The sequence below is a fragment of the Gracilinanus agilis genome, chromosome 2, assembly GCF_016433145.1.
Source record: "Gracilinanus agilis isolate LMUSP501 chromosome 2, AgileGrace, whole genome shotgun sequence".
Classification (NCBI taxonomy): Eukaryota; Metazoa; Chordata; class Mammalia; order Didelphimorphia; family Didelphidae; genus Gracilinanus; species Gracilinanus agilis.
Window position 1 is genome coordinate 54,200,692 of NC_058131.1, and position 23,732 is coordinate 54,224,423.

General features: G+C 44.9%; 1 protein-coding gene across 2 annotated transcripts in view; it reads left to right on the plus strand.

Annotated features, from left to right (window-relative positions):
* KLHDC4 (kelch domain containing 4) overlaps positions 1-23,462 on the plus strand; it is an 89,023-nt gene extending 65,561 nt beyond the window's left edge. The window contains exons 8-12 of one of the 2 annotated variants that reach the window (XM_044663191.1): positions 13,042-13,120; positions 14,869-15,077; positions 18,302-18,710; positions 21,684-21,800; positions 22,990-23,462. In XM_044663191.1, coding sequence (XP_044519126.1) covers positions 13,042-13,120; positions 14,869-15,077; positions 18,302-18,710; positions 21,684-21,800; positions 22,990-23,165 — 990 coding nt within the window. In that variant the 3' untranslated portion in view covers positions 23,166-23,462. The remainder of the gene's footprint in view (positions 1-13,041; positions 13,121-14,868; positions 15,078-18,301; positions 18,711-21,683; positions 21,801-22,989) is intronic. The other variant, XM_044663192.1, reaches the window with a different exon arrangement.
* The last annotated feature ends 270 nt before the right edge of the window (positions 23,463-23,732 follow it).

Below are 23,732 nucleotides of genomic sequence, written 5' to 3' on the forward strand. Positions count from 1 at the left end.
GAGGGTCCATACATTTGGGTAAAAAAATACATGTTTATTTTCACTAATCTTTATTTTCCAAATGCAAATAAATTGGGGGAAAAATTTTTTTAACACAACATTGCATAAGTTTTACATCAAATTCCAACAAACCATTAAACTCACTTATCCAAATTACATTTAAATGTTTGCAACTCAATTAGTATCAAGTTATTCACAAAATTTACATTTATATATGGCACATACAATATATACACAATGTATACATGTATGATATACATATACACAACACATACATATCAAATATACATATGTACCCTTTACATATATACAATACTTACACTAATACAATTTACAATATACACATACTATTTACACTTATTTACACATCTGTTTACAATTATTTTGTGATATGTGATCTGTAGTATGTCACATGTTCTTCATGTAATACAATTTTGTTATGTTTGTTGTATTTGCACTGTAACGTACCTTATCCTCTAATCTTATACTATTCCTATTTCATTAAACTATTCTAAACTATCCTTAAGTTATTAGTATATTAGTCTAGCTATATACTAACTTATAACTAATTCTAATCCTGTTAGTATTTATACATTGTTTTATTCCACAAGGAATACATTATATCCTAACATGTTTATGTTATATGTATCTGATTTGATATGTTGTTACTTTGCTATATTGTGTTGCAACATGTTACTGTTGGATGTATACCTACCAAAACTTCAGATCTCCTTTCTTCTTATGATGTTCCTTTTCCAAAGAAATCTTCTCTTCTCTCCATTTTCCTTTTCTCCATTGAAGTTCTTGATGATATTATGTGCAATGTTGGTTGTATATAATGATACTATTTACATTGTCCCAAACCTTTCAAACCATTTAGTCCAAGTTGTCCATGATTAATCCTCTTCTTTGGAAATTCTTTTGAAACAAAGCCTTATTCGATTCAGTTTTATAAGTTCATCAGTTTTAGTACAATGTCCATTAATCTTCAATCCTGAATCCTCTTCATCCATCCATGTCCTCTTCCATCTGAACGACCTCTTCCGCTGGAATGGTCCTTTCCTTAGTGAACTTTCTGACTGCAGACTCTTAATTGACTGAAGATCTCAAATTTCACCCAATTTCTTCTTCTTCATTATTAATAATTTCTACATTTTCATTATCTATATCATGTGCTAATTTAATATGAGAACAATGATACCATGAATCTCTAATACCTTTACAGAAGATGGTGAAACTAATACAACTGTGTAATGACCTACCCAGCTTTGTCCATTTGCCGATGTTTTGGCAAAATTTTTCACATAGACCATATCACCTGGTTGAAAATTATGAAGAGAATAATCCAATGGACCAGATTGAATTAATACTCCCATATCCTGTAACTCTCTTAGCCTCTGCTGTAAAGCAATTAAATATGAAGCAGTTTGGCAATCACCTCCTAAGAGTGATGTATAAACAGCCTTACAAGTCTTTACTTGAAGTGGAGCATGTCCAAAGAGCATCTCATAGGATGATATATGTAGATCTGCTCTTGGTCTAGTACGTAGGTAAAACAAAGCTATGGAAAGAATATCTGGCCATTTGAGATGAGTTTCGGCACAGAGTTTCCCAACCATAGTCTTGAGTTCCCTATTCATACACTCCACCTGACCCAAACTTTGTGGATGATGAGGAACATGATATTTAGGTGTTATTCCTAGATTCTCATAGACTCTTCTAAGGATATCCTGAGTAAAATGAGAACCCTTATCTGAATCTATAGTTAAAGGTACACCGAACCTAGGAATGATTTCCTTGAGTAATTTTACCACAAAGCTTGCTGTGTTGGTATTTGATGGAAAAGCTTCAGGCTACTTAGTCTATCAGCTATCACAAGACAATACCTGTATCTTCCAGCTTTAGGCATACAAATATAATCAATCTGCAAACTCTCAAATGGACAATATGCTAAAGACCTACCACCCAAATCTTTCTTTCTGAATGCACTTTGATTGAACTTTTGGCAGACTGAACAACTATTACAGATTTTATTTTCAACAGTACTTATCCCTGGTGCAACCTATTGTCTCTTGATGGAATCTACAACAGCTTGTGTACCAAAATGACCTTTTGTGTGAATAGCTTGACACAAATAAGTATACAAATCTTTTGGCAATAATGGTCTTCCTGTATCAGTAACCCATATCCCATGTTCTTTCCTAGCTCCAAATTTATCTTTCCTTTTCTGGATATCTGAGGCTACATAAGCTTTTTCTAGATCATTAGAATCAATAGATGTTAAATTCATTACATAAATTGGAGCATTCTGGGCTGCATACTTCACAGTTATATCAGCTCTGTGATTTCCTTTAGAGACTGAATCTGTCACGAGTATGACCCCGACAATGAATTACTGCCAGCTGTTTTGGCTTTTGGATTGCCTCCAACAACTCAGTTATTATTCCTGCATGCTCTATTGGTTTTCCCAATGCAATAATAAAACCTCATTGTTTCCAGATCTTTCCTGTTGCATGGCAAACAGAGAATGCATATCAAGAGTAAGTATAAATATTTGCCCTTTTACCTTCAGCTAGAAGATAGGCTTGCTTCAGTGCTACTAATTTTGCACCCTGTGTTGGTAGATGTGCACTAAGATTACATTGGTTAAACTATCATAAATTTCATTCAAATTATCATTAACATTGATCAAATTATCACCATTATTAATTAAATTACTATTACCATCAATTAAATCATTATTAACACCAAGTGCACCATTACCATTATTCATAATCACATTATCATTATCCTTAACACATACAATTTCATCAATATTCACTTTATTCTCATTTATTTGATTAATTACTTCTGAATTTTGGGCACACCTTCAAAATGAAGCTTTTCCTCCATTCTGGTTACCCTGATTACCATTTCCTTGGACAACGTGTCTGTACTTTGGTCGTTCTCCAGTTCTTATATAATCTTGCATTATTGCCATATTGGGAGCCTGACAACAAGAATTCTGACACTGAAAACTATTTTGTGCATTAAATCCATAATTATTGCCATTATTCCAATTGTTCTGTCTTTAACCATAGTTATCATTATTATTATACCCATTGTATCTATTATTAAATCTCTTATCTATTAAATTGCCCTCTAAACCTGCATTCCTTCATGAGATGTCCAACTTTATTGCATAGGTAACACCTCCTAGGCCCTTGGTATCTTCTATACTGTACCTCTATAGTTGTTATTAGTTTTCCTCTCAGATGCTCTCAATGCAGCCACTGCCTTAATTTCATTGATCTCCTTTTCATTGGCCTTTCTATTAGCCTCCCTAAGTTGTTTCTTGAGGCTATCTATTATTGCATCCTTCTCATCATTTATCTTATGTTTCTCCTGGGCAAAGACATATGTAGCCTTTTGTTTAAGTTCATCTAGGCTAGAGTTTCCAATCAGGACAATTTTCACTGAAAAATTTCCTTACTTGGGGGAAAGCATTCTTAACAAAAAGGTGTTTGACATGTTCTTTGGTGGTATCATCTAATATGCTTAGGCCTAAATAAACTTTCACAGCTTCAATAACAAAGTCAAGAAAGGTATCAGATGTCTCCTGACTTGTTTATCTGACCTTCTAAAATTTAGACCATGCATTTGGGCATCTTGAGTTATTGTCTAATACCTTCAGAAATTATTTTCTTGCCCCCTTTAACATCTGGTAGATCGGCACCGAATTCAGATTCAGTTCTTTCCAATTCTCAGGCCATGGTATTAGGCCCTGAGTGTTCCTAGTTTCCTCAATGAATTTTTGTCTGTCATGTTTGGACATCGACTCCTAGCATAAACCAAAAATCTGTAAAGTCTGGGTCATAGGTCTTAAATGAGTGCAAGATCTTTTCAAATTATGGACACAGTTAAAAAACAAGACAAGTTTTTATTTGACTGGATTTATTTAGATTTTACTGGGTTAATTTGACTCAGTGGATGGAGAGTCAGATCTGTAGAATCAAGTCTTGAGTTCAAATGTGGCTTCAGACACTTCATAGCTGTGTGACTGTGGGCAAGTCATTTAACCCTGTTTGCTTCAGTTTCTCCATCTGTCAGATGAGCTGGAGAAGGAAATGGCAAGCCACTCCAATATCTTTGCCAAGAAAACCCCAAATGGGGATCACACAGACTCAGACACAACTGAAATGACTGAAGAACATAAACTATTTGCATGCGTGCATGCATGTGTGTGCTCACGTTGACAGATGTGGTGACTGCTTTGTTAGGGTGATACAGTGTGTATCTTCAGCCAGGATCTTTCTCTATCCCAGGCACTCTAGCATCCAGGACTCTAGCCTTTTGCTCTCTCTGCCATGGGGCATTGTGTCTCCTGCCTCTGGGCTCGTGCTGGGGTTGTCTCCCTGCTCCCTCTGCCTTCTGGCTTCCTTCTAGACTCGTCTCACTTCCTCCTTCTCCAGAAGGCTGTTCCCTGTCTCCAGGGCTGAGAATGGCTCCCTTCTGAGACATGTGCACATGGACACAGTTACCTGTCATCTTCGCCCTGGACTGTGAGCTTGGAGAGGTCAGGGTTGTGTTTCTGCCTCTCTTTCTTTACCTTCTGAGCTCTCAGCACATTGCCTGACCCATTGGATGTACTTAATAAAAAAATCTTGGACATTTGGACTGAACGCTCATCCCCTCTGCCTCTTGCCTTTCTACTGCTGCTCCCAGCTTCTGTTTTGGGGCTGTCTCCCCCCACTCACCCCATGTACATCATGATGGGGAAAAGGAGAAGATAACCCTAATGTGCCTGGGGAATGCCGCCACAACTGTGCCACCCTCTGAAATTTAGCTTTGTTCCTGTTTGAACATAGACCTACGCAGAACGCCACTGCACACCAAAACATCCTACTTCAGCGGGGCTCCTGGTTCAGCAATTGAGTCAAAAAGCAGGAAAAGAAAATTGGACTCTCCAAAGCTTGCGAGCTGATAGACAAGCGACGACTGGTTGAAAACACAGATTGCTGTGGCCCAGAGGAACTGACTTGATGTCCAAGCTGCAGAAAACAAGCCGGGAATCCTGGGTCTTGTTCCCTAAGGCTACCCACTTGGCACGAGGCTACCCTCCTTGTCTACAGTTCAGTAACACAAACCGAAGGACCCCATCGATAGGAGCGTTCTCTGTTGCACGATTTGATTTTGAATCAGAGCTTGTTTCAGAATCTCATCAGCCTCAAGTAAGGACTCTTGTCCTGTGGTTGGCTTAATCTTTTCTAGGTCCCAGGAAACAGACAGACTTCCTGTCATGGCTGAGTCTTTAGATATCATTCTGGACTCTGGATTTCCATAGCTGTGGGGGTTCCCTTTGTGAGTGTAACCCTGAGTCCATCCTTATTTTTTGGTCTTGCGTGATTTTTATTCATGTCCTCCTTAGAGACCTTCTAGACTGTTTAATATTCTACAGGAATAGCCCACGTGTGATGCTTACTCACTCTTCCTCCTCTACCTATTTCTGTACATGACACTAGCCTGCTGGCTTTTTGCATCCCATCTTCCTAGGCATGCGCCATTGTGCATGCACATCCTCTTTGGTAATGTGCTTCCATCCACTGCATGACTGCATGACTCTCTAAGACTTGGAGTCCCCTGCAGTTGGGATTCTGGAGATTGGTGTTTTTGCAGTCATATAACAAGCCCAGAAAGAATTAAAGATGATTTACACTTGGAGATTATACTGGATTTTTAGCATGAACTGTGAACTCTTTAGGGATTCTTGTCTATCCCTTGAACTCACCTCCAAGTGGACTTGAACATTTTTTAGAGTGAATGAGGTGGGATTCCTTTTTGTTCATTTATAGCCTTCTTGGGTGAAGTGATAATACTTTGAGTTCGAATTTCTAATAGGAAACAGGGACACATTGAAAATTGGTCATACTCTAAAGAGAGGTTTTTATTAGGGAGAACAGGCATAGACAGTCACTGAAAGAGAGAGGAATAGGAGCCAATTCTTGCCTATGGAAAAGCAGAAGTTAACTTTTGTCCATTAAGGTGAAAATTAGTAATTGTCAGATTCAATATTTCTTTACTTTATCAAAATAGAGTGGAAATTTTACTTTTTCAGCAAAGACCATGAACTGGCCAGCTTATGTGATTATTTCAGCTGAAACCCTTATAGCAATCAACAGCATAACAGGAAAAATAAATGGTTTGCCATTGTTTCCCATTTTAATAGCTTTTAGTCTTGGCCTGTTTTGTGCTGGTATGACGCGTTCCTGTGGTGCGACATTCTATTGTGTGTACAGTCTGGTTGGAGAAATCCAGTAACCCAGTCAGAGTTTCTGATCTTAGAGCAAGTTTTCCCTTGGTCATCTCTCCTCCACCCCCACCCCCCACTTCATCTCTTTAAAAGATGGAGCTGCAGCAGCTGCATCCTTAGCTGTGCGAAGTACCAGGAGCTTAGCATTGCTAGGCAACCCAAGTGGTGTGCCTGACTAGACCGCGCAGTGAAGCCAGGGACATGTCAGGAGACTAATCTCCTTGCACCTCCCTGGTAGAAACCATCTAGAAGTCATTGCAAGGCACCATGGAGGGGTAGTGGGGGAAGCAAGGTTGGGAATGCAGAGAAGTCCCATCCTGTTTGTCAAGGTAGAAGCCTTGCTGTGAATGCCCAGTGCTCATTCATCTTGCTTCACATTAGAGCTGGAAGTCATCTTGGTGGTCATTAGTCCCAAGCATCCTTTTCTATCTGGAGAAACAGATGCCTGGGGAATTAAGTGACATGACAAAGGTCATATTGGCGTTAGGTAGCATGTCAGCCTTTAAACCCCACTCCAGATCTCTTGCTTGAAAGAATGGAGGAGGCAACTAGGTGGCTTAGTAGATTGAGAGCCAGGACTAAAGAGGAGGGGTCTTGTGTTGAGATCTGGCCTCAGATGCTTCCTAAATGTGGTGAGCCACTTAACCCCTGTTGCCTAACCCTTATTGCTCTTCTGCTTTGGAACCAATACACAGTATCAATTCTAAGAGAGAAGGTAAGGATTTTTAAAAAAGAAAGAACAGAATGGAATGGAAATGTTCTATTATACTGCTCCAACTTAGGGAAACCAAGTCTGGATAATATGAAAACAAAATAACTGCTCTCAAAAATACTGACCAATAAAGATAACCTAGAATCTAGTGAATAGGAGTATTACTGGAGGAAGAGCAGTAGGACTGACGAACTTGAAAGAAAGCAGGAAGGTTCTTCTGACATGGGACTGTGTGTCCTTCCAGCCAGGATGTTGTCATCCTTGTTATCCTCACAACATGTGGCCGTGTGGAGGTGCTTCTGAATTGTTTTAAAGTAGTTTCTTCTTCTTGAATACCTAAAAGGATGACTCTAGGCTGTCAGTCTAGACTGGAATTGTCTTTTTAAACATCGGTAAAGCCCATGTGAGTGGGACCTCTTGGGTCGGCTTCCCCTAACCTGGCGTTGTTGGTAGGAATGATAAGCGTTCTTTCTCCAGAGCCCACATGACAGGAGAGCTGACAGCCCTCGGCTCCACACTTCGGGCTCCGTATGGTTTTCCCCGCCCCCCTTTGTTGAGCGCTCTGTGGCAAACAGCTGTGCTGCTGGCAGATTTGTCTCTCTTGTCCTCTGCCCCCTCCTCTCCCACCCCCACTCTGCTTTGGATCTGCACCCACACTTTCTTCTCCCACTCACAGTTCAGATTTATAGCAACTAGAGCATTTTCCCTCATCAAATTGTAGAACAAACAGTTAGTATACAATATTTTCCTGAGAGTTGCTTTAATTTTTTATATATATTAATTTAATGGGCACTTAGAAAGCTGGATCCAGGAAAGCAACATTTCTTGTTTTTTTTTTTCCTGCTTTATTTTGCATCTGGGCAGAGAATTACCACCGTACATAGCATTAGTCACTATCTGCTGAGAGTGCTTCTACCAGAGTCCTCTGGCATGGAGGATCTTGAAGGCTGGGCAGGTCCAGCCAAACCAGAAAAGCTTCTAGGAAGGACGTGGTGACAGACTCATCCAAGGGCTGAGGTACCTGGCGTGGGGTTTCTCCTGGCCATGCTTCATCCCTTACTCTCTTGGAAGGAAGGTATAGACCTGGTGCCCTGAGGTCTTGAGCACCAAAATGATCATCTGCAGCCACCGGAGTCCCAAAAGTATCAAGTATCTCAGGCCCCCGAGATCCAGAAGCGGATTACATGCTCCAGACATTGGCCCTCTTCCACCATCTTGAGGTGAGGCTTAGTCGTGGGCACCAGGCCAAGTTTTCATTGACATCTTTGCCTGGCCAAAATCTTACCATTCCTCTAGTCTGAGCTCTCCAGTGTTTGACAATCCATGGACTTTCACACCATTATCGCAATGTTCAACATAATCAAAATATGTAAGGTGAGGGCCTGGGTCACTCGATCCTTCTCCCCGCCATGGCTGGAGCATTCCCATGTCTCCGTGGCCTGGCCCATGTCTTAGGTCTGGTGAGTTGAGAATACTCTCCTTTGCTATTTCTCCCTGGCCTCCTTTGGTTCTTTGAACTCCCACTTGATTGTTCACAGATTCTGCTTCTTGGGTCTCTTCCCACACTCTTTCTATCCAGCATGTGGGGAAACCTGCCCTCTCTCCAGTTCTGGTGGTTCCTTTTTTCATGCTCCGCAGCCTACTGGCCCAAGAGGAAGAGGCAGCCTTCCCACGGCTGCTCTTCTGGGCCTTGCCTTGGCTTCTAAGACTACAGTAGCAGCTGAGAAGAAAAGAGTTTCTGGGAGCAAAAAGATGCCTTTTCTCAGGTATCTTCTTGACTTCTCTGTTGATCCCCCTTTTTCTTGGACATTCTTCTTTGTTGGCTTCTGTAGCACTGTTTTTGTTGACATTAAACCACTTTTTAATTTGACTCTTTCAGTCTTTTATGAATTCATCATCTGTCTTTACTCTTTTAAGTCGAGGTATCCCCCAAAGGGCTCCCCTGGGCCTTCTTTTGGTACCTTCTCTCCTTTGGGGAGTTGAGCTCCCCTGGATTCAATGGTCTTTATGTGTACGACTCCCTAAGCTGCCCATTCAGCCTCAATCTTAACTCATTCTTCTGCCCTGCCCTTGGATTGATAACAGCCTGATGGACATAGCTACTTGCTTCCACGTCCCATTGGCCTCCTATCGTCATCCTTAGGGCAGCTAGGTGGCACAGTGGGTAGGGCTCCGGGCCTGGAGTCAGGAAGACTCATCTTCCTAAATTTAAATCTGGCCTCAGACACTAGCTGTGTGATCCAGGGCAAGTCACTGAAGCCTATTTGCTTCAGTTTCCTCCTCTGTAAAATGAGCTGGAGCAGGAAATGGCAAACTCCTCCAGTATCTAACAAGAAAAACCCAAATAAAGTAACAATTAAGACAGAATTGGAAAACAACTGAACTACAATGGAAGGAAGTTGTGACCTGGATAATCTAAAATGACAGATAATTTTTAAAAATCAACTTTGCCTTTGAGATGTATTTTTCTTATTTCTGGCTGTGGGTGTGGCTGATTTAAGACTTTTGTAGCACTTCTAAATAATACTATAATGGTGGTTCTGGAGGAATTGGAGGGCTGTGTGGTTTCTGGTTTTCTTCTCATTCATTCCTCAGTCCTTCTGATGCCACTGTTTTGGTCTTTCAAACCGAATCAAAGCACTGAGCTAACCAAGCTTTAGGCCTACGTGACTCAAAACTTCCTCAGAAAAGAGGGTTATAATTTAATGTTCTGGTTTAAAAGGAGGTGAACTTTTTTAAAAATGATTTGGGTGGAGAGGTGACTAGGTGACCCAGTGGATAGAGCGAACTATCACAGGTCACTTAACCCCAGTTACCTAGCCCTTGCCACTCTTCTGCTTTGAAATCAATTAGTATTAGTATTAGTGTTAGTATTAGTATTAGTATTAGTATTAGTATTAGTATTAGTATTAGTATTAGTATTAGTATTAGTATTGATTCTAAGACAGAAGAGAAGGGTTTGGAAAAAAATTTAATTAGTTTCTGTCCCTGTTTTCTTGTATTTCCCTTCCATCCCCTCCCAGATAACCATGCCTTGTAACAAAGACTTTTAATTTTTAAATGCAAAAAATAAAAAATAGAAAGGAGGAAGAGAATCAGCAAAACCAGTCAAACTTTTAAAATTTAATAATATATAGTATTGTACACCCATGGTGGTTTTTTCCCCAACCTTCTTCTTGGGACCAAACTTATTTTTAATTTTGGAACATTCATTTTCAATTGTTTTACTAATATTGTTCTTTCCATTTCTCTTGTTGAGGTCACTTGTTTATTTCACTTTGTGTCACTGTGTAAGTCCTTCAGTGCTTCTCCATTTTTAGCATATTTGCCATGTCTTAGGCCACAGCACTATCCCACCACACTCACATCATCATGTGATCATCATTCTCCAAGCGATGGGCATCTGCTTTGTTTTCAGTTCTTTGCTATTAGTCCTGCCTTAAACATTTTTGTATATTTAGGGAATTTCTTCTTATCAGTGGCCTCTTTGGGGTAGAATCTCTAGATAAAAGAGTGGATTTTAGTGAATTTGCCTGTAGAATTTCAAACTCCTTTCCAAAATGCTTGTACTGTTTATACTTACTGGCAATATCATGCCCAAGTTTCCAACCCCTCCAGTACAGACTGATTCCATTTTTGTCATCTTTGCCAAGTTAATACACATAACATGTTATATGCATCTTAAAGCATTCTATAAATGCCAGTTATCATTATTGAAAAGGAGACATTCCTAAAAGCTGTACTGCTTGGCATGCCTCTCCGACGTTGGCCCCCACAGGCATGAGGAATCTACAACATGCTCGAAGCGGCTGGCAGCTGTGTGTTGGGCACTGCGCTGACTGAGCTTCACAAGGGTCCTGGGAGAGAGGTGCTGCCGTTATCATCCCCGTTTTACTGATAGGGTTAAGGGACTTGGCCAGGATCTGAGGCTCCATTGGTACTCCGATCTTCCTGCCTCCAGGAGCAGCCCCCGAGACGCCTGGCGCCCCTGTCTGGGCATCTTCTCCACGAATGCTGCTACTATGACTGATATTAAACCGAAGATTGGTGGTGTCTGCAGAGGGTCAAGCAACAGGCGCCCCCTCGTGAGAGGCAAAGCAAGAAGGCTTAGAGCCATCTGGGCTTGCTTTTACCTCAGTTCCAGAATAACTCAGACAGTGGATTCTCAGACCAGTTTCAGCTTTTGCTGCTAAGCCACCATTTGGGCTCTGCCCCTTTGTCACTTGGACATTGGAAAGTGAGATTATTTTTACATTATTATTTTAATTAAATTATTAACTATTTTTATTTAGCTGCCAGGTGTTAGATGAAGTATTAACCTGCTTCTTTGCCCACTAAGCTGAATCTCCATTTATAATGAGGTGTCTTAACTTGTCTTATGTGTTATGGAACCCTGGTGCATCCTATAGATCCCTAAAGACATAAAATAAAATACAAAAGATTACAAAGAAAACTAAGGATATTATAATTATTATTAATATAACATAATTACAATTATATTATATTAAAAAAGAAAAAACCAGTTCTGGAGGAATGTCTTATTTATAGGATGATAGCAGTTTTGCATAAGCCAGAGCTGGACCTGAAGGAAAGTGATGGAATGGACAGTGTCATAGCTTCCCTCCTTATCTCCTTCAGTGGGGAACCAAAGAGTGGTTGTAGGATGATCCTTTGCAATGATTTGTGTGTGTGCGACTTTGCTTAATTGCTTACTTTTTTGTTTTTGTTTTTCTATGATTGGCTTCATTTGGGCATTTATTTCCTATTCATTGCTGTTTTTTTTTACTTTTGTTCTTTTTTTGGTTCTCATTTATTTGGATGCATATACTTTCAATGAGAGTTAAAACAATTGTTTTTTTAATTCCCTTTGGTGGTGGTATTGAGTGGTGCCACCTTCTGATCGAGCATGTTTGGTGAAAGCCTTTGTGGGGAGCTCCAGGGAGAGGGAGGGAGGGCAGGAGGAAGATATTTTAAGCTTGAACATATGGTAATCAGAGCTGTTGGGTTTTTTCCTCTTCACTTTTCCCCCTCTCCATTCTTAATTAAGAAAATGAGTTGTCGGTCATATACATTAATTTGAGATAATGAGCTCAAAGTCCAGGGCACAGAAGTGATGATCGCTTTTATGACCTACTGCGCTAGCCTGGAAGACAAAGGATGGGGACACCGGGCTCCCCTGGAGAGGCGCTAGGAGAGGCCTCCGGGAAAGGAGGCCCAGCATTCCGGACGGCTCCTTGTGGCGCCGTCTTCTTCCATATCCGTGAGGATCGCTGGGGCTGCTGGAGGCCATCACGTAGTTAACTAGTACGAGCGAATGATTCAGTTACTAGTTAGTCATTTAGTTTAGGCAGGAAGGTCCATAGCAGGAGGAGTGCTTGGTGGAGAGTCAGAAACTTTGATTCAGACTCCAGTCCCACCCCTTAAGACCTGAAAGAACTTAGTGCAGGTCACTTCATTCTTCTTAGACTCGGTTTCCCTTTCTGCCAAACCAACAGATGACGCTAAGATCCTTCCATCTCCGAGTCTATCCTCTTAGTCTAAGGGACCATGGAAAGATTTCAGAAAGGGCATGAATTTGGAGAGGAAAAAAATTACCTTTTTATTTTCCCTAACCTATATTTAGCATTTCCTTAATAATCATGAATCCAAAACCAACATGTTTTTGAGAAGGGGTTCCTTGTCTTCCCCCAACTCTCCCAGAGGTCTATAACCTAGAGAAAATTTTTAGAACTCCTTCTCATGGTTGAGTCCTTCTTAGTTCGACTCTTCAAGGCCCCGTTGAGGGTTTTCCTGGTGTAAACGATGGAATGGCTTGTCCTCGCCTTCTCCAGCTCATTTTTACAGAGAAGGAAGGGAGGCTGACGGGGTGAAGCGACTCGCCTCCGGACTAAGCGTCTCAGGCTGGATTTGAACTCATGATGAGGTCCCCCTGACTCCAAGCCTGGCCCCCAGACCGCCTTCGTCTTCTGGAGATGCCCTCGATGGGATGTTACTGTGCAGAGGGCAGCCAGTCACCAGACTGTCCCATTTTCTTTTGCAGAGAGTGAAGAAGGATGTTGACCGAGGCACGCTGCACTCCGACATGTTCCTGCTGAAGTGCGAGGAAGGCAAGGAAGGAGGTACCGTAACCCTGGGCCACCCCGGCCTGCTCCCACTCAGTCATGAGATGGCCTTGAGGGATTTCCAAGGGGCCCCATGCTGGGCCCAAAGGGGAGCCTCCAGCAAGGGAACGTGTCGTGAATCAGAGATCAGTGAGCGACATTTTAATACTATATTTCGCAAATAGATGCGACTTTAATGCCACAAAAGACTTTGGCAAGTGGAAAGGGTTCATTTTGTGATGTCAGACCCTCCCGGGAAAAATGGCACAGCTCTGTCTGCTGAGGTTAATTATGTGGGACGGACAGATGCTTTTTCCTGGCTTGGCTCTGAAGTCCCCATGAAGGGTCCTGGGTTCAAATCTGGCCTCAGACACTTCTAGCTGTGTGACCCCAGTCAAGTCACTTCACCCCCATTGCTTATGCGTTGGAGCTAATACACAGTATTGATTCTAAGACAGAAGGGGAGGGCTGTTTTTTTTTTTAAGTACCTGGAATTGCTTTTGCCTTCATCGTGGAAGCTAGAAGGGAAGGGTGGGAAAGGATGGGAAGGATGGCTTGTTTCTCAGCTCATGGATTTATAGGACATTGAACCAGCCAATGGAGATCCACTAGAAGAGCATTTCAGGCATTGAGATATTTAGAGCAATTAAATTATTTTAGCGGATATCCCTGATACATTTGAAGTTTAGACTTAAATGAACTTTAAGTTAAGATCCATCATTTATTGGAACCCAAAGCCAGGAAGAACTGAGTTCAACTCCTGCCCCAGACACTTCCTAGCTCTGTGACCCTGGGTAAGTCTTCATTTCCTTAAATATAAAATGAATGATCAATAATAGCACTTGCCCCAGAGGATTATGAAGAGGATTAAATGATATAAAGCCCTCGGCAGATCTTAAAGATGTACACACATTTTGTATGTCTATTACACACATACACACACACACACACACACACACACACACACACACGGCACATATGCCAGCTAATCTGTTACCTGGAAGCTACGCCTCCTGTCTCCGGACGTCTGTGGGGCCATCGGTGTCATCATCCTTTTTATTTCGCCATTTGTCCCTCGTGCCTCTCTTCTGAGGGGCCCATTTTATCTCCTGTTAGATTCTGAGCCCTTTGAGGGCAAGGATTGATTTTGCTTTTTACTCCATATCCCCAACGCTTAGCACAGAGGAGGCCCTTAATAAATTCTTGTTGATTCATTGGTTTTTACAAAAAAAAAAATTAATGGAAAAAATTAAATTCAGACTGTGATCACAATCTTCTGATTTCATTTGTAGGCCCGAGGAGTCTCTTGAGTTTCTTGAGTGATTTGTAAATATGTCCGTATTTCCTCGTGTGTGTCTAACTTTAAGAATTTATAATTCAGTAAAGAACGTACCGGCTTTCACCCATTTCCTCCCTCGTGGTAACTCTTAAGACAGAAGAGTGTTCAGGGATAGGCCATGGGGATTCTGTGATTTGCCCAGAGTCACACAATTGGGAAATGTCTGTCTGAGGCCAGGTTTGAACCCGGGACCTCCCGACTCCAGCCTGGCTAACTCTCCACTGAGCCGCCCTGTTGGCCTGCTTTCTTACCCAGCTTCCCCGGTGAGGTAGTGACTCTTGGCAGCCAAATAAACGAACTCTCATGTTTTCTCTTAATATGAATTATTTTGTGCCTCAGACAAGCAGGCCGAGTGACTTGGGATCCCATTTTTCCTTCTTTGTGTGACTTTGTGTGACTCCAGGCATCTCTGCTCTTCCCTGAACAGACAAATGGACATGGACGCGCAGCAGCCCCTCCGGAGTGAAGCCGCCTCCCAGGTCCGGGTTCTCAGTGGCTGCGGCTCCTGGTGGCCGCACACTGCTGTTCGGTGGGGTGCGTGACGAGGAGGAGGAGGAGAGCATCGAGGGTGACTTCTTCAATGACCTCTACTTCTATGACATGGCCAAGAACCGCTGGGCTGCGGGGCAGCTCAAGGTATCTCCACACCAAAAGCTCACTTCCTTGTTTTTAGCATCATAAGCCATAATCATAACCTGGACATGCGTTCTTGTATGTGTTTTCTCCTCTGCTGGCTCGCCAAAGGACGCCTTTCCTTTTTTACTTCTTGGGGAGAAAGGGAGGGTTGGAAGGTGTTCCGAGTCTCCAGGAAGTCCCACAAATTCCCTCACGACCACTCTGTGAGTAGGTGCTATTATTAGTCTCACTTTATGGATGAGAAAATGGAGGCAGGCCATGTAAGCCATGCCCAGGGAGATGCTAGAAAGTGTCTGAGGCTGGATTTGAACTCAGGTCCACCTGACTCCTGGCCCACCTTGCTGCCTCCTAGAACAAGCCAGTCCTGGATGACTAGACTTTGTTTAAAGAGAGTGTTGTTTCCTTGAACCCTGGTGCTTCAGACATACTTCTGTCTCTTTGCCCCTTAGCCAAGTAAGGTAAATGAAACTTCTCCCAGGCCTGCTCCCTTGTTTAAAAGGATTTTTGTTCCAGGAGGATTTGTTCAACAGAGACACAGGTTTGCTTTGTTTTGTTTTGTTAAAGATGAGCTTGGATCGCCATTGTCTGTTTCTTTGCCCCTACCTATCCCCAGTGTTCCTCCCCAAGAGCCACCTGCAGGGTGAAGAGGCGTGTTGGGAGAAGGGAGCAGAAGCTCACCCAGCAGACTGCTATGCCAAGGAAGGCCTCCTGCCTCCTCTTAGCATCTTGTGTGGTCCCAATCGTTCCATTACCTTTCCTTTGGTTCTCAGGAGCTCCTTCTTCCTGGGACGTGTCCTTCCCTGGCTCTGCTGCCTCCCTGGGCCCTCCACTCCCATCACTCTCTGTATTCGTCCCACGCCTCGTTTGTTGGGGTTCAGGAAGAGTCCCCCTACGTAGAGGCCAGGATGCGCTTGGCCATTCCTAGGACATGGGCTTCCCCTTCGTTGCCAGCTCTTTGCTCCCCAAAAGTGCTGCCATAAATCTGTGGTGTCTGTCCATGAACTCCCTGCCCAACCCAGGGATGGATCTGTAGTTCAGAGGGCAGACATTCTAGTGACTATTTACGGATCCCAAATTGCTTTCCAAAATGGTTTCAGCATTTCAGTGACAATGACAAGGTTTGTGGCTGTCCTCCCCCAGCCCTCCAACACGGGCCGTCACATTCTGGTCATCCCTGCCAGCGTGCAGGCGAGGAGGTAGATCCCAGAGCTGTCTCCTTGGCACTCCTCTTGTTCAGAGTGGTTGGGAGCATCCCTTCACAGGGCTGTGAATACGTGGCAGGGCTTGTTTGTCTTTTAAATCCTTGTCAAGAGCCAGAATGTAGACCCGGGTTATTGTTCACTTGGGCCAGGGAAGAGAAAATGCCAGCTTTGGACTCCTTTTAGGACAGAACGATGGGCACAGTTGACCCGCTAATACCAATCACAGGTTGCTCTCCTGCACAGATCTCCCTCACAGAGTTGCCTTAGGCTCAGCTTCGCAGCTGGAGTCCTTCCTTTGGCTTAAGGGATCGTATTTCCTGGAAGCTTCCTCTCCCATGCAGCTCTGTCGCTGGGGAGGGGCCACACGTCACTGAGGAATCACTGCTCCTGAACCCCTGGATTCGTGTACCCCATTCAGAGCTTCTGTGAACCAGGCTCTGAGAAAACGGGAGACAAGACAGGTTTGGTTTAGGCAGAACCAGGGCCAGGAGGATGGAGAGCTCGGTCTGGTGCCAACTGCGGAGAGTGGCAGGGACCCGAGCCGGGAGTGGGCAGCAGAGACCTCAGGGGCACCAGGCTGGGAGAAGAAGAGACGTCTTCCTGGTTTGGGCCAGACCTTTCCTGGGCCTTAAGATGGAGGAAAATTGGAAAGCCAAGATCATGCCGAATTCTTTCCACTGAAAGCAGTCAGTTGCCAGGAAAGTGCCTCACTGCATTTTTTACTTTTAGAGCACTTTGGTTTTGCTTCCCGATTTCTCTACTCTTTTCATTAAAGCATTTATTAGAGAGAGATCCTTATTGGGGGAATTCAGAGCTTTTTATGAATGGCCCCTTTGCCCCACTTAGTATGGGGTATTGTACCCGCCTCTTTTTTCCCATTTTCCCTCCTCTAGGGGTTCTCTCACTCCGGGGTCTTTACGCCCGGATGAGCCATAACCAGTAGAATGGGTCAGTTGGGCCATTTAGGGTGAGCCTTTTTCTAACTTTAGCTGAAATAAAAACTTATAGGCGATATTTATTGTTGTTTAATCAGGGTCCAAATGAGAGACTGGCCTGGTTTCCTTTAGATAGTCTTAGGAACACTTTTCGTTTATCTAGATTCTTTCCAGATCTTCTCCCCTGCCTTCTTAGGAAATCTTTAAAACCTTTACAGCAGTAGGAAGGCAATGCCCCTTCCCATCTGAGGGATGAGGAAATAGGCTCACAGGGGCTTAATGACTTGCCCAAAGTCACACTGATTACACTCGGCGGAAACGAAATAACCCAGATTCAATCCACATTTAATACAAAGTTAGGGAAAGCAACACATTTACCATGTAAAGTTACCAGGGCAACACCAGTCATCATGTGGGAGGAGGAGAGAGGATTGAATACATGGAATAATTTTTAGAAGCTTTCTTTCCTTAGGAAGACAACCTAAAAATAGTTTTTTCATTTGGAAAACCTTTGGAAGTAAAGGGTCTGACTCCTCTGGGAGACCATTTTCTATGGGCCTCTGTCAGGAGCCGCTCCCTCGTGGGTGCTGTGGGGACGAGGGCAGAAGTGGGTGGGAATTGCCTCGGGATCTCCCACTGACTGTCGGCCCTCGAGAGCAAATTTGAGTTTTGCTCGAGACAGACTTTCTTTGAGAGCCGGTGGCTTTGTTTCTGAATCGGTCGCCTTCTTTTTCTGGCCTCTGAAGGTGTGGAATATTTCCCAGGCATTGTGTTCTGATCCTCGGGAGAAGCCGTGGGTCCGCGCTCTCGCCTCTCGTCCCCAGAGCGGAAGCTGGCCATTGGGTGAAGAGGGCCTGTTCCTCCTTGTCCAGGGCCGGCCGCCTTCTGTTGTTCTCTGGAGTGAAGGCCTTCCTGCCTCCCACCACACATTTCACAGAGGTATCGAGCCGGGCTGAAAACTGGCTGCAAACATGTCCCCCACAAAGGAGGCTGCAGAGCTAAGTGACTCCGGCGTCCGTGTCTCTCGTGCGCGTTATCGTCTCACGTCCCACTAATGTGTCTTTGCTTTCTCTCGCCTTATCCAAAGGGCCCCAAGTGCGAGAAGAGGAAGCGGAGGCGAGGCAAGAAAGCAGAGCCGGACAGCGTGGAGAGTCAGGAGAGTGAGCAGGGCAGCCCCCACGAGCCTCAGGAGGTGATCACAGAAGTGGTGGCCGAGGACGGAACGGTCATGACCATTAAACAAGTGATCCCCGCGCCGGGGCCATCTTCAAGGGCCGACTCTGAATCTGACGAGGAAGAAGCCGGGGATGAGGCCGGCGGCCCTTTGGTAGAACCCTGTCCTCGCTCCAATGCCATGCTGGCCGTCAAGCAAGGGCTGCTCTACGTCTACGGGGGGATGTTTGAGGCTGGGGACCGCCAGTTTACCCTCAACGACTTTTACTGCCTGGATCTTCACAAGATGGACGAGTGGAAGGTCTTGGTAGAAATGGATCCCAGTAAGTTTGGGTTTGGGGTGACACAGCAGGCAGGGGGGCAGGGTGGGCAAAAAGAAAGCTAAAGAAGAGGAGAGAGAGACAGAAGGAAAGGGAGGAAGGAGAGAGAGAATTTCCAAGGCCTTGGAAGTCCTCTTATCCAAACCCTTCTGGCACTCTTTTTACTTAGACCCTAACATACCTATCTGGCTGGTTTGATCATTACTCAGTTTTCCATCATCCAGTAACAATGTGAGTTTGAGGGACAGAGAGGTGAGCTGATGGAGCACCGTCCACAGTCAGTTCTCCTGTCCTTGTGTCTTTAAAGACTTGTCTCCTTAGGGGCAGCCTTTTTGGGGGTGCCGTGGGCAACCGTATCATTGCAGAGCAGATTTCTTCTGGGGCCTTGTCCCTTAGGCTGTCAAACAGACATTTGCTGTATTTATGCACAAGAACTAAACATGGCATAGCTTAGCCTCCTCCAACCATCTTTTTGCCCTTCTAGCTTTGAAGCCTTGGTCTTCTTTTTTGTCCCTTCTGAAATGTTTCCGCCACTCCCTCATTCATCAGTGTTCCTGTTTCCCTTTAAGCTTCTTCTGAAGGAAAGACCATGGTTCAGGACTCAGGTAGCTCTCCTCCTGTTTAAGAGTTCAGACTAAAGAATTAAGGAAAGTCTGGGGAGAGTTTTATGTTTTATGGAATGAGAAAGCATTGACAGAAAACTGACTGGGAAATGGCCCCCTTACTCAGCAGGAGCAACAAGCACTGATGGATTTTGAAAAAATGTGGATATAATATGTAAAATGGAATGCATTGCAAAGAGGGGGCCCTAGAAGCACATGGATTTTAATGAAAAATTTTAAAAATCATTGCAGCTGAACTTTAGCAAATGATGAGAAAGCTGGCTTTGAGGAAGTAGTGAGTCTTCGAAGCTTAGAGCATTAGAATGTGCAAATGGAAGGGTGGGGAGAAAGAAGAAAAAATTCCATCTCTGTTATGTTGAGAGGGAAAGAAAGGGAAGAAAAAGCCAAGCAGCTACTCTGGCCAATTGTGTTGGAATGAACAGCCTGCTTTGTGTAAGGGGTTAAAAGGGGTTTTGATTGAGTGAATATTAAAAGGTTTGGTCGGAATTGAATAATTATCAATCCCCAATTAAAGAATAACCTTGTCAAAATGACTTTTATAGAAGTTTATTTACAAAATATAGGAGAGAATGGAAGTTGAGAGATGAGAAGACTGTAAAGTAAGAGATTTGTATTCAAATCTGGGCTTTACTCTGGCAGGGCTCCAGAGGCCCAGCCACAGCCTAAAAGTCAATTAACAAGGGGTTTAGCCACAAGGGCTTCTCCCAATCAAGGGAGCTGGGAAGCTAGTACCTCCTGGGAGGTTAAAGGAGTCAGCCTTCTTCACTTACCACATGTAGTTCTAAGAGAGAGATTTAAGAGCAGTCTCACCAAGGACTCAGGGTCCCAGGTCCAGAGCTCTTCCATGTCCAAGCCACGAATAAGAAACCAAGAGGCTGAGCTCACTGGACTCTCTTTTAAAGGGGTCTCTTTTGCGTCACTTCCTGTGCCTTCCTCTTAGTTTATGTGTCCAATCATAACAGATGCTTTTCTTAGGACTGCCCAGGAGACAGTAAACTCTGATTTGTCACTTACTCTAGCACACGTGGGTCACAGACCCAAGTTATGAGTTAAGTGGTGATGTTTTCATTTTGGTGATTAAATCTAAAGATGGGCAGGGTAGATTTAATCTAATTATCATATTTGGACCAACTCCCCTTTTTCCTGCCTGTGGAAGAGTTGGTGATAGGACCCTTCCTGGGAGTAGGTGGAAGTTGGAGTTGAGAATCCCACTTCCAGCACTGCCCCAAGCTCTGGTGACTTCCCCTACAAGCTGCTGCTGTTTGGCCCCCTTGCCACTGCTGAAGTGCTGGGAGTGCTGGGTGAACACATCCCAGGCAGCCAAGGTCCCCCCCAGAAAATGGGCCAGGACAGCCATCCCTTCCTTCTCCTTCTAGGGATGGACAAGGCAGGTGGCTAAAGCACTCATGTTTCACACCATGGAAAACCTGAACATGTGAGATGTACACAGAGCTGGAAATGGTCATTGTGCTGCTGTTGGGTACTGGGGAAAAAAAACCTACGCAGCTGCTAATTTTGACCGGCAGAGTCAGCTTTTTCAGATTTCATTTCCCTGGAGTTAGTGCTATTAAAAGATTCCAAGCTCTAAAGTCTATATAAATTAATGGAACATCATTAAGGGGGGGACTTAAAATTAAATTAAACCCAGTTTCCAGTCCCAAGGAACATTAACATCATTATTTTTACCTAGGGACAAGCCCCTCCTTTTTGCCTGGGGGACTGAGGAAGGGAATGTGGATTGCCTCTGGATGGAATGATTCACACTTTCCTTCCTTTGTCCCCTTAAGAAAAATCACTGACTGCCTTCTCCAAGTATCAGGACCCTTGCATACAGCCCGAGTCTTCAAAATTTATTATTTTAAAAATATTGACCATCTTTTCTTCTAGCTTTGAGCCGAGTGCTTTTCCTCCCTCTCCTGCCTTTGTTCCTTGCCAGCAGCTAAAAGCAGCATTCCTCTCTGGGGCACGAGGGAGACAAGCAGGCAGTTTTGGAGTTCTGGAGAGAGATGCTTCCCTTGTCAAAGCCAGCATCTTCTTTTCCCATCTAAGCTGGGTGCTGCTTGGTAACCTGTTCATTTCTGATCTTTGTAGGTTGTCATTTTTTAAAATTAGTCATATAAGTCTTCCTGTGCTTCCTTCACTTAATAACACATTTGCAGATCAAATGGTCAGACTCTGAACTGTCTTCTTTGAGAGCCCAGGGCAGAGGGAGGGAATGGTCCAATCATTTATTTCCTTAATAATGAAGGGTTGAGAGAGTATGTATTGTAGTTCTACCCTAACCTGTCTGGGCCTTAGTTGTATCCATTGATTGATTGATTGATTGATTGATTGATTGATTTTGCTGTTGAAGAAACTCAAGAATGGCTGGAGGACAGTGACTCGGAAGACGAAGAAGTGGAAGGAGCAGAAGGGGGAGAGGAGGAAGAGGAGGACGAGGAGACAGAGGAGGAAAGCGAGGAGGATGAAGGTAATGCTCATTCCTCTCTTCACTTGCCTGTGTTAAGAGGGACAGGATGGCTGGGGCCCCCAAAATGGGAAAAGACAAAAGTTTGTTAACTGTTTTGTTAGAGACACGAGGCAAGGTTTGGAGGCTTCTTGGTGGGGCCAAACCTCGAAGACTTTCCAGAGGAAAAATGTCACCAAAGCAAGATAAATTGGTACACCACCTAGAGCATGTATATCATTGCCTTACCAAGGAGGGGAAAAAAGAATAGGGATAGAGAACAGCATTTTAATTTAAATTTTATTTTAATCGTTACAGTATTCTTTTTTTTTTAACCAGAAATGTAGCTTTTGGGGTAATAAATGTATTTTTCTCAAAAATTGGCTGTAAATTAGGATTTAAATATATAGCGTCTTTTAAAGATTACCGGGAGAGACTTTGTTATTTAGAAAATTCCTGGGTCAGCTAGGATAGAATGGATAGAGTGCCAGGCCTGGAGTCCGGAAGACCTAAGTTCAAATCTGGCCTCAGCTACTTCCTAGCTGTGTGACTCTGGGCAGGTCACTTAACCCTGACTGCCTAGCCCTAACCACTCTTTGGTCTCACAACTGATATTAGGACAGAACCTACAGGTTTAAGAAAAAGTAATGAAAGATCCTATTGTGTCTTCTTTAAAGTAAATACCCCAGAAGCACTGAAGGAACCCTAGAGGTCAGGCTAGGTCCCGTCCTCAGGCTGCTCAGGGACTTCTCAGCAGTTTTTGCTGAGGAGCTCCCTGTGTGAGGAGGCCACCCCTTCCGAGACCCTCATTTAGAGCCACTTACAGAGTCTGCTTGTGGGAAAACGTTTCCCGTGTGCTGGTCACTCGTTTCTAGTTACTGTGTCCGACCCTTCGTGGCCCCGTTTGGGGTGCTCTTGGCAGAGATCCTGGCACAATGGGCCTTGACCTGCTCCAGGGGAAGTGACCCACCCAGGGTCCCGCCACGAAGGGGGCCGAGGCCAGCCTTGGCCTCGGGGGATGAGTCTTCTCGACGCCTCCCTTAGACGAATAGTGCCCACTGACTCCCCCGATCTCCTCCTCCTCCTCCCTCTGCTCCCCGCCCTCTCTGGGCAAGCAGGAGGTCTGTGGGGGGCCTCGGTCCCTCCCCTGGGTTGGGCTGGCGGTTGGGGCTGTCGCCTGCAGGCAGCTGACCCTCCCCTTCTCTGTTGTCAGAAGGGGGCCGGCACCCGGCGGTGGAGCCCGGGGAGGAGTACGCGCGCTACCTGCCGAGGACTGAGGAGCACTGGGTCCGGGCGGCCCGGGACAACATGGGGCCCGACGCCAAGGACAGGAAGGTGATCAAAGTGGCCCACGCCATGGCCAGGGCGTTCTACGAGGATGCCGTTTAGGCCCAGAAGCGCGTCTCCTCCTCGGACACTGCTGAGGTCTTTCCCGTTCCTGGAGACGTCCTTCCCCCCGGCGGGAAGAGCGCCGCGCCGGTCCCCGAGCGCTTCTCGGGCACTTTCCTGCTGGGGCCGGTTTCCCCGGGCAGGAGAGCTTCGGGAGACGCAGGAACGAAGGAGTGCTGAGGGGGCACGAGCAGGGCGCTGCGGGCCGGGAGGACGTGCGGGCACGGCGGGCCTCGAGCCCCAGGCAGCAGGCGCAGGGCCGGCCGCGCGCTTCTCGCTGTTTTTAAATAAAGCGCGTTTGGCCCCCTCCATTCCTTCTCTGGGAGTCGTCTTCCCGGGCCGCGCTGTGGGGGTGAGCAGAGTCCCAGAGGCGCTCCTCCTGTGGCGGCCGAGGGAAGGCCGGGCCGGGCCACCTCCTAACGAGTGCTAGCTGGCCCCTTCGTCCTCACAGACGCAGTCTGGAAGTCCGGGGGCTCCGGGAGGCCAGAGAGGGTCCGAGCTCGCACAGGAAGACCCAACCTGGAGGCCGCCCCACGGGGCAGGCCCGGACGGGCGGGTGACGACGCT